The 11922-nt window shown below is 38.5% G+C and overlaps 1 protein-coding gene across 1 annotated transcript in view; it reads right to left on the bottom strand.

The window, feature by feature from the left end:
- Window positions 1-1322: 1322 nt before the first annotated feature.
- LOC136034719 (tax1-binding protein 3 homolog) overlaps window positions 1323-11922 on the bottom strand; it is a 32603-nt gene continuing 22003 nt past the window's right edge. The window contains exon 4 of the mRNA XM_065716081.1: window positions 1323-1548. Within this exon, the coding sequence (XP_065572153.1) occupies window positions 1438-1548 (111 nt within the window). The 3' untranslated portion in view covers window positions 1323-1437. The remainder of the gene's footprint in view (window positions 1549-11922) is intronic.

Below are 11922 nucleotides of genomic sequence, written 5' to 3'. Positions count from 1 at the left end.
AAGAGTAGAGAGAAAGAGTCGAGCTTTAGCGTAAAGAGCGGGGCGTTGATGAGGAAGCAGCCCCTTTCATATACGAAGTAATTTCTGTTCGTTTTAAGTTTTAATGTCACTCCTTACTTTCAGTTGAAAAAACTTGTTTTTTTTTATTATTTTTTTCTTTAAGACCCGGTAGCAACGACATACTTCAATGAGTTAAATCTGAACTTAAACCTATTCCCTTTTTTAGTAATCAGACAAGAAAACGAACACTAATCTTGGAGAAATAGATTTTTTAGCATGAATTTCTTTCCGTAGGCCTCTCTCCCTCGACCTCTTAGTGCAAGTATTACCTATGCCACATACCATAAAGTTATATGATATCATGAAGAAGAATTTATGCATCATAAATATACTACTACTACAGCTACTAATAACTCACTGCAGCACCAAATCACCTGAGGTCAATACAGCTACGCATGCTTTTTCTCCATCTCAAAACAATTATTTATATCACACTACTACTACTACTAACAGCTCACCGCAGCACCAAGCCGCCCAAGACCAACACAGTTACACAGGCTCTTTTTCCATCCCAATCTGTTCAAAGCCTCCCTCTTTACACCCTCCTAGGAGTATAATATAAATAATGACAAGTTAAGAAACCAGACTCCTTTGAAAGAAAACCCTGTTTATTTTTTTTGTCACGCCCAGCTTTCATTAAAAGTTGAATATTTTACACAAGGCTGCACACAAAGGAGGACGATTTGCTATTAGCTGGAACACTCAATGATAAGACTCTTTAAATTCCCACACTCCTATGGGGGTTCACCAACATCAAAGTGTGCTTTGATTTTGCCTCTGCTAAGAACTTCCATTACTTTCCAGGGCAGTTTGATTTTTTCCCAACTGTCTATTCGTGAAAAGAAGGCCTAAAAGAAATCATTCTAAAGTGTATTTTCTGGTCAGAATTATTTACCTATTTCCTTCTACGTTAATCTATGCTACTTTAATGAAACTGAAAATTTCTTGCCAACTGATGAATACATTCTTTTTTCCATCCCAACATAGTTTAGAGGACAAAAAAGTTGTACTGTAAAATCGTTATGATCTAATTTGATTTATTCGTATGATATTGGCATGATTTTTGACTTAACTTTTCTCAATACCGTTTGTACTTTTATAAATTCATTCACTTTTACTTCAGTGTAAACTGATAGATAAATGAAAAGATAATTACTTTTTAGTTCATCGCATACACCTCGTACATTATTTGAAGTAAGCGTAGTTTTCTAATCACAAGAATTTCTACTGTAGAAACAATCTCGCTTATGAATTTTGCTAGGTTCTAAAATAATCATATATTTCTAAACGCAAAGCATACACATCATAGAAAACACATTAAGAAAGAAGAAGAATACGATTTTACATCCGACCAGAATGGCAAAGTAGTGCAATCGTTCAAGAATGAGTAACGCCTTTTCGTGCTATAAGCATATTCAGAACGTTATGTTTTTTAATGTAGTCAACAGCTTTCTTGTGAGTAACCATCGTGAAGTCATAGCCATTACACTGAAAATATAATTATTTCATAACAAAAAGGGTGAAGTTGATCAAAAACAGATACATATTAGAAACAAGTTGAAAAGAAAAGCTAAGCGCTGTTTCTTAAGTGGGATTTATCCCAGGTTTTACGCATTTAAAGGCGAATGTTCATTTAGTTACACAGAGACTGCTTTTTTTCTCGTTTTCCCAGGATAGGGCACAGAATTACAAAACTAATAAAACCAAGAAACCCTCCAAAAAAGTCTAAATTGGTTCTTTAATTCGCCAATGCGGCTGTCCAAAATACATTAGAAGCAAAATCTTCATTTTACAAAAAAAAATCCTGTAAAAGCTTAATTACTGTTTAATCCTGTTAGCCTAAAAATGATTACACGTTAAGAAATAAAAACTGCAAAGTTAGAAGAAAAGAACGGGGATATAAACACCTCCCGTTTATTTACATAACTCATCATAGTTGCATCAACACATCCATCCTAATGGATGAAGGGAGCAAGTCACGGCCTATAGTAACCAAAAGTTCAAAACACGGTCTGAACAATCACGTGAGAAAATTTGAAATTTAAAGCGGATTCAGAAATGGTAACCATTATTTCATTTTAGCTTAAAAGTTAATGTTTATTGCAAAAAAAAAATGGAAATTCCCAAAAAGCAAGAAAGTATTTGGGAATGTCAGAATTTGGGAATTCTCCCCTTGGAAAATCCCCAAAGATATCCGATCAAAATTTTGAGGTAACCGTTAGATTCAACATAGTTGAATCATCCGCAGAATATTCCCCCATAACAAATAATTTTCGTATGTTTCCAACTAACAAACGCTGTTTCTGAACAATGGGCAAATTGTGCACTTTACAACGCTTCCTCCCCGAGGACTACGGGAGGCCATGGAATTACCAAAGGTATTGTTATTACACCTTTCAACTATGTTGAATCAAACAGCTATCTCCAAATTTTGATCGGATGTATTTGGGAAAAAAGGGCATGGAAGGTAGGCTAGTTTCACCCCAAACTTATTGTCTCTTAAAAGAGGCACTAGAATTTTTTATTTTCGCTCGAACAGGATATCTCCCTATCTTCGAGGACCATTGGTTCGATATAATCACACCAGGAAAAAAAGGCCTTAGGCCTTTGCCTATAGTAAAGACCATAAAGCTTCAATATTTTATATTTATTCATTTATTTTTCCCAGAGGCACTTCATATGGAGGTTTTGGCCGTAACAACTTCGGAGGGGATTCATTCAATTTGAAATAGGAAGTTATAGTGTCCCTTTTCAGAGTCAAAAGTGATCGAAGGCCAACTAGCCCCCCTTCACGTCCTTTTTCCCAAAACGCATCTGATAAGAACATTTTAGATGCCCATTTTGTTAAAAACAGTTCAAAGCTCAGATAATAAAAATTCAGGGGTCGACATAACCCTCCAGAGCCTGGGGACAGGCATTGTAAGTTATGTCTCGGGACATATATGGTTTTTATGAAAGGGGTGCTCGTATAAACTTCAGAAGGGGCTCATTTGGTAGGAAATTTGAAGTTCTAGTTCACTTTTAAAGAGTCAAAAGTGATAATGGAGCAACTAGACCCCCCCCCCCTACACCCTCTTTTCCCCAAGTGCATCCCATCAAAAATATTTAGATAGCCCTTGTGTTCAAAATAGTGCAAAAATCAGACAACAAAAACTTTGGGGTCGACATACCCCCCCCCCCATAACCTTGGAGCAAGATCGGGTGCATTTCCCCAAATGCATCCGATAATAATTTCTATATACCCATTTTGTCTAAAATTGTCCAAAGATCAAATAACAAAATTCCGGGGCCGATACACCCCCCAGAGCCCAGGGGCAATTGTTTTAAGTCATACCTTGGGGACAGATTAGATTTTTATTGAAGGGATGGTAGTATAAACTTTATAGAGGTTTCATTTGATTGGAAATCGGAAGTTCTAGTGCCCTTCTTAAGAACAAAAAGTGATCAGAGGGCAACTACCTTTCCCCCGAGCCATTTTTCCCCAAACACCCATTTTTCTTCAAAATTTCGAAATAGCAATTTTGTTAAAATAGTTCTAAGATCAGATAAAAAAAAAAGTCCAGGGTTGACACAAACCCCCAGAACCCAGGGGCAAGTGTTATGTTACACCCCGGAATCTTTAACGTCTTTAAAGAGGGGGTTGTCAAATAGACTTCGGAGGGGGCTCATTTTATTGCAAATTGAAAGTTCTAGTTTTCTTTGTTAAGAGTCAAAAGTGATCAGAGGGCATCTACCCCCACCCGCCCTCTTTTCTCAAAATTTTGAGAAAGCCAGTTTGATCCAATATTGCAAAGATCAGATAACATGAACTTTGGGGTCAACACAAACCCACCCACCTTCCCCCAGAGCCCATTGAAGGATTGTAGGTTATGCCGCAGGGGCGTTTTTATGGTTTTTATGGAAGAGGGGGTCCTATGAGCTTCGGAGAGGCTCAAATGATTGAGAAATCGAAAGTTCTAGTTTTCATTGTAAGATTAAATAGGGACCGGAGGGTAGCTTGCCCCTCCCCCCAACACTTTCTTTTCCCCAAATGCATTCAATCGAATTTTTTAGACAGCCATTTTGCTGAAAATGGCGCAAAGATCATCCAACAATACTAAAGGGTTGACAAAAACCCCCAGAGCCCGGGGACAAGTTTTACAAGTTATCCACCGGGGGCATTGAAGGTTTTACGGGAGGGGTGATCGTATAAACTTCGGAGAGGGGCGCATTTGATTAGAATTTGAACCTTCTAGTTCCTTATTAAGAGTACAAAGTGATCAGAGGGCAACTAGCCCCCAATACACTCTTTTTACCCATACAAATTCAGTCGAAATTTTGAGATAGCCATTTTGTTCAAAAAAGTGCATTTGTCATATAAGAATACCTCAGCAGTTGTCACAACCCTGCAAAGCCCAGGGTCAAGAGTTGTAAGTTATTCTCTGGGGGCATAGAAGGTTTTATGGAAGGGAGTGGCCATATAAACTTTGGAGAAGGCTCATTTGATTGGAAATAGAAAGTTCTAGTTCCCCATTTTAAAAGCCAAAAGTGATCCAAGGGCAAGAGGCCCTCTTTCCTCAAATGCATCTGATCGAAAATTTTAGACGGACATTATGTTCAAAGTAGTCCGAAGATTTTATAAAAATGCCTTTGGGGTTGATACAACCCCAGAGTCCTGGAACAAGGGTTGTATACCCCGGGGGCATATAAGGTTTTATGGAAAAGATGGCCGCATAAACTTTGGAAGAGGCTCATTTGATTGGAAATTGGACGTCCTATTTTTCTTTTAAATAGTCAAAAGTAATCGGAAGGCAAATTGCTCCTCCCACCCCCAAACCCTCTTTCCCCAATATGCATCCGATCAAGCTTTTAAGATAGCCATTTTGTTCAAAATAGTCCAAAAATTAGTTAACAAAGCCTTCAGGGTTGACGTAATCCCCAAAGACCGAGGCAAGGATTGTAGGCTATGCCTCAGGGGCAAATCCCGTTTTTATTGGAGTAGTGGTTGCAAAAACTTTGAAGAAAGTTTATTTGATCAAAATTTTGAAGCTCTAGTTCCTTTTTAAGAGTCAAAACTGATCAGAAGGCAACTAGCCCCCTCCCACTCCCTCTTCCCCAAATGTATCAGATTAAAATTTTGAGACTCATTCTGTTTGAAATAGTCAAAATGTCAAATAACTATGGTTTCGGGTTTGAAAAATTCATTCTCCAGTCCGTGGGGAAAGGGCAATAAATATACGCTAGTTACCTTTCGGTAACAGATAATTTTTTTATGGAAGGCGTGGTCAAATAAACTTTAGAGCAGGCTCATTCGATTGAAAATCAAAATTTCTTTTGCCCTTTTGCAACATTTTATTCCAAAAATGATGGGAGCCTAACCCTGGCCCTCCCTCAATGGCCCAAAGCCTCCCCCCAAAAAACAACAAAATATTAACGATATTTTATTCCAAAACTTGGGATCTGACTCCAGGCCATCCCTCCATGTCCCCCCAAAGTGTTAGCGATGTTCTATTCGGAAAGTCATGGTACCTGATCCCTGGTATTCCTCCGTGCCCACCTCCCCCAAATAAAAACTTATTCACGTTGTATTATTCAGAAAATTAAGGGAACTAACCCCTGGCCCTCCCTCCATGACCCCTCCGAAAAAAGTAAAAAAAAATGTTAGCGACATTTTATCTCATAAGTAATGGGAGATGACCCCTAAACCTCATTCCATGGACCGAACCCCCCCTTCACAAAATACCTATGAACGATATTTCATTCAAATATCACGAGGGCTGACCCCTGGCCATCCCTCAATGACCCAACCCCCCCCCAAAAAAAAATATTAACGATACTTTATTCCAAAAATCACAGGAGCTGACCCCTGGCCCGCCTTCTATGGACCAAACCCCATCCAAAAAAAATATCATTAACGATAGTTTATTCCAAAAATCATGGGACCTAGTCCCTGGCCGTCCCGTTGTGATCGGACCCCTCCTCACAAAAAACAACTTATTATCGGTATTTTATTATAAAAATCATGGCAGCTGACCCCTGGTCCTCCCTCCATGACCCAACCCCTCAAAAACTTATTAACGACATTTTATTTCAAAATTCAGGGGAGATGGCCTCTGACTCACACCTTGACCCCCTCCCCAAAAAAAAATATTAACGTTATTTAATTCCAAAAATCATAGGAGCCAATCCCTTCCCCTCCCTCTATGGCCCGAACTCCCCAAAAGCATATTAACAATATTTTATCCAAAATTCACGAGAGCTGACTCCTGGCCTTCTCTCCATGGCCCAGCCCCCACCCTTCAAAAAACTTATTAACAATATTTTATTCAAAACAACATGGAAGCTTACCCCTGACCCTCTCTCCACGGTCCATCCACCTCTCCTTCCACCAAACAAAACAATTTACTACCAATATTTAATTCAAAAATCATGGGAGCTGACCCCTGGTCTTCCCTCTATGGTCCAACACCCCCCACCCTCACCCCCCCAAAAAACAGCTTATTAATGATATTTTATTCCAAAAATCATGGGAGCTAACCCTTGGCTCTCCAGCCGTGGCCCAGACCACCCTCCCAAAAAGTTATTAACGATATTTTATTCCAAGAATCATGGAAGCTGACCCTTGACCATCCCACCAGAAACCGACCCCCCCCCATTCCAAAAAATCTTATTAAGGACATTTTATTCCAAAATTCATGGGATCTGACCCCTGGCCCTCCCTCTATGGCCCAACCTCCCTCCCAAAAACTTATAAACGGAATTCTATTTAAAAAATCATGGTAACTTAAAAATGGTCATCCATCCATGGTCTGACCCCCCCCCCCTCCAAAAGAATTTATTTGAAATATTTTATCCCAAAAGTAATGGGAGCTGACACCTGGCCATCCTTCTATGGCACAACCTCTTCCTAAAAACCAATCAGCAATATTTTATTCGAAAAATCACGGGAGCTGACCCCTGGCCCTCCCTCTAAGACCCGACCGCCACCAAAAAAACAAAAACTCATTTAAGATATTTTATTCTAAACATCATGGGACCTGATCCCTGGCCCTCCCTCCGTAACCCCCCACCCCGAAAAAAGCATTTTATTCTAAAAACCATGGGGGCTGACCCCCTGGCCATCACTCAATGACCCAATCCCCCTCCAAGAAAATTAACGATATTTTATTCTAAAAATTGAAGAAGCTGACTCCTGGCCCGCCCTCTTTGGACCAAACCCCACCCAAAAAAAACTTATTAACGATGCTTTATTCCAAAAATCATGGGATCCCTGTCCCTCCTGTCATGGCGCGTACCCCCCAAAAAATTATTACTGATTATTTATTCCTAAATCATGGAAGCTGAGCCCTGGCCCGACCTCCCTAAAAAAAACTTATTAGCAACGTTTATTCCAAAAATCCTGAGAACTGAACCCTGGCCATCCCTCCACGGTCTGACCCCCCCCTAAGACAACAACTTATCAGAGATATTTCATTCCAAAACTAATGGGAGCTGACCACTGGCCCTCTATGGCCCACTTCCCTCCCTCCCCCGACAGAAAAATTAGTGATATATTAATCCAAAACCAAATTACTCACTGGAATACTACCATTTAAATATAAATATTTTAATATTTGAATATATATAAAAATTTTTTTGGAAAAGGGAATTTTGAAAACTTGAAACTTCGGCAATCAAAAACGAATTGAATTGAATATGGAAATCAAGCCTAAAATGAACAAAAATCCCTACAAACAAGAGTTCGTGAACCCCCTTATTCCCTCAATGTAAAAGTCTCCCGCCTTAAACCTACCCCCCCACACACACACACACAAAACCTCACTAACGTTATTTAATTCCCAAAATCTTAGGAGCCAAACGCCTGGCCCTCCCTCTATGGCCCTAACTCCCCCAAAAAACAAATTATTAACAATATTTTATCCAAAACTAGCTGTTGGGGTGGCACTTCGCGCCACCCCAACACCTAGTTGGTGAGGGCACTTCGCGCCCCCAAGCCCCCCCGCGCGCGTAAGTCGTTACGCGCCATATTAGTTACTCGCCATTGTAGTTGTGTCTCTGTGTCCCACCTGTGAATATATATATATATATATATATATATATATATATATATATATATATATATATATATATATATATATATATATATATATATATATATATATATATATATTATATATATATATATATATAAAACTTGCGAATATAAGACATTCTTGGCTGTTCCATTGTCTGTGCATGATTCCCTGTGTCCCGGTCGTCATTTGTGTCCCGGTGCTTTGGTGATGGTGATTGCTAATCGAACATTCCCTGTGTCCCGGTCGTCATTTATATATCCCCCCTGTGCCCCCGGCGTCCCCGTTGTAGTTTTGTCCCTGTGTCCCGGTCGTGATTTATATTCCCTGTGTCCCGGTCGTTATTTGTGTCCCGGTGTCCCAGTCTGTAATTTCTCTTTGAGTGTCCCGGTCGTCATTTATATTCCCTATGTCCCGGTCGTCATTTGTGTCCCGGTCTGTAATTTCGTCAGTCGACAAACATGACGTCAGTCAACACACAAACATGACGTCAGTCGACAGACACACAAACAAACAACTTATTTTTATATATATAGATCATGGGAGCTGACTCCTGGCCTTTCCTCCATGGCCCAGCCCCCACCTCCCAAAAAACTCATTAACAGTATTTAATTGCCAACATCATGGAAGCTTACCCCTGACCCTCCCTTCACGGCCCAATCACCTCTCCCCCCACCAAACAAAACAACTTATTACCGATATTTTATTCCAAAAATCCTGGGAGCTGACCCCTGCCCCTCCCCCAAAAAACTTATTAACAATATTTCATTCGAAACATCAGAAAGCTTACCCCTGACCCTCCCTCTATGCCCCCCCCCAAAAAATAACGGTATTTTGTTCCAAAAATCCTAGATGACCCTTGAACCTCCATCCATGACCCAGCCCCCTACAAAACTCATTAACGATTTTTATTCCAAAATCATGGAAACTCACCCCTGGTCCTCTCCATTGTCAGCCCCCGCCCAAAAGGATAAATATTCACGAGACTTTGTTACAGAAACCATGGGAGCTAACCCCTGGTCTTCCCTCTATGGCCCGACGCCCCCCCAAAAAAATTATTAACGATATTTTATTCCAAAAATGGGAGCTGACCCCTGGCCCTCCAGTCGCGGCCCAGCCCCTCTCCCCCCCAAAAAAAAACTTATCAGCGATATTTCATTCCAAAAGTCATGGGAGCTAACCCCTCATCCTCCCTCTCTGACCCGTCCCTCTCCCAAACAAAAAATTATTAATAATATTTTATTCCAAAACTTATGGGAGCTGACCTCTGGTCCTCCATGACCCACCCCGTCCCTACCCCGAAAAAAAATTAACGGTATTTTAATCCGAAACTAAATTAGTCATTGAAATACTACCATGTAAATTTAAATATTTTAATATTTGAATATGTATTAAAAAATATTTTGGAAAAGAGAATTTTGAAAACTTGAAACTTTGGCAATAAAAAACGAACTAAATTGAATATGGAAATGAAGCCTAAAATGAACAAAAATTACTAAAAACAAGACTTCGTGTACCCCCTTCTTTCCTCAATGTAAGAGTCTAAAACATATTGCATTATTGGCGCTTTACTGAAAACTACATTTGTCTTGAACAGTCTTGGAAAGAACTAATAAAATCAAACTGAATATTTGATATATATATATATATATATATATATATATATATATATATATATATATATATATATATATATATATATATATATATATATATATATATATATATATATATATATATATATATATATATATATATATATATATATATATATATATATATATATATATATAATATTAACTATTGAAAGTTCTTCAGTTCAAGATTCTTCTTCATTGTAATTTTTATGTTCATTTTCAATGTACTGGAAAAGAAAATACTTGTAATGTAATTCGTTTCAAACAGTTCGTGGTAACGAACTGTAGTAAGGAGCGACCCGGCTCAATAGTAACCAAAACTCTAAAAAATGGAATTTTGATACCAATAGCTACATCAAAAGAATCGCATTTTAATGCTGGTTTTAAATATATAAGTTTCATCAAGTTTAGTCTTACCCATCAAAAGTTACGAGCCTGAGAAAATTTGCGTTATTTTAGAAAATAGGGGGAAACGCCCCCTAAAAGTCATAGAATCTTAACGAAAATCACACCATCAGATTCAGCGTATCAGAGAACCCTACTGTAGAAGTTTCGAGCTCCTATCTACAAAAATGTGGAATTTTGCATTTTTTGCCAGAAGGCAGATCACGGATGCGTGTTTATTTGTTTTTTTGTTTTTTTTTTGTTTTTTTTTTTTCCCAGGGGTGATCGTATCGACCCAGTTGTCCTAGAATGTTGCAAGAGGGCTCATTCTAACGGAAATGAAAAGTTCTAGTGCCCTTTTTAAGTGACCAAAAAAATTGGAGGGCACCTAGGCCCCCTCCCACGCTAATTATTTTCCCAAAGTCTACGGATCAAAATTCTGAGATAGCCATTTTATTCAGCGTAGTCGAAAAACCTTATAACTGTGTCTTTGGGGACGACTTACTCCCCCACAGTCCCCGTGGGAGGGGCAACAAGTTACAAACTTTGACCTGTGCTTACATATAGTAATGGTTATTGGGAAATATACAGGCGTTTTCAGGAGGATTTTTTTGGTTTTGGGGAGGGGTTGAGAAGAGGGGGATATGCTGGGGGAACTTTCCTTCGAGAATTTGTAATGGGAGAAGAAAATTTCCATGAAGGGAGAGCAGGATTTACTAGCATTATTAAAAAAAAAAAACAATTAAAAAATAAAAGTGAAAAAGCTTTTTCAGCTGGAAGTAAGGAACAGCAATAAAACTTAAAACAAACAGAAATTATTACCCATATGAGGGGCTCACCTCCTTCTAATACCTCGCTCTTTACGCTAAAGTATTTTCGGTAATTTCAACTACTTATTCTACGGCTTTTGTGATTCAGGGGGTCATTCTTAATGAATTGGGATAAAATTTAAGCTTTAGTGTAAAGAGCGAGGTACTGACGATGGGGCGAATCCCCTCATATATGTAATAAAAACATGAGAATACAAAAGTTCTTTACGTAAGCTAATTTATAAGTTACGTAAATCTTTTACCAATAAAAAGATTCGTAAAAAATTAAAAGTTCTAGTTGCCTTTTTAATTAACCAAAAAATAGGGGGGCAACTAGGCTTCGTCCCCCGCTCTTTTTTTCTCAAAATCATTCGATCAAAATTATGAGAAAAACATTGAGCCGAAAAAAAAATATGCAAATTTCGTTTTGATCATTCCTCTGCGGAGAGCCAAAATCAAAACATGCATTGATTCAAAAACGTTCAGAAATTAAATAAAAAAAACAAGTTTTTTCAACTGAAAGTAAGGAGTGACATCAAAACTTAAAACGCACAGAAATTACTTCGTATATGAAAGAGGCTGCTTCCTCATCAACGCCCCGCTCTTTACGCTAAAGTTTTTTACTGTTTTAGAAAGAAGAATTGAGAGAAAGAGTCAAACTTTAGCGTAAAGAGCGGGGCGTTGATGAGGAAGCAGCCTCTTTCATATACGAAGTAATTTCTGTGCGTTTTAAGTTTTGATGTCACTCCTTACTTTCAGTTGAAAAAACTTGTTTTTTTTATTTAATTCTGTGAAGCGCCAATGACGCTGTAAGCTTTAGACTTCTACAGTCACAGTGGGCGTAGTATCCAAACTCTTGTTTGTATTAAAACTATATCTGACTTAAACAGTCTTGGAAAGAAATAATAAAATTAAACTGAATATTTTACATACAATGATGTCAATTGATGAAAGCTCATTAGTTCAAAATTTAATTTTACT

The sequence above is a fragment of the Artemia franciscana genome, chromosome 13 (genome assembly GCF_032884065.1).
Source record: "Artemia franciscana chromosome 13, ASM3288406v1, whole genome shotgun sequence".
Lineage (NCBI taxonomy): Eukaryota > Metazoa > Arthropoda > Branchiopoda > Anostraca > Artemiidae > Artemia > Artemia franciscana.
The sequence above is the reverse complement of the archived record's forward strand: the minus strand, read 5'-3'. Positions and strand labels throughout refer to the sequence as shown.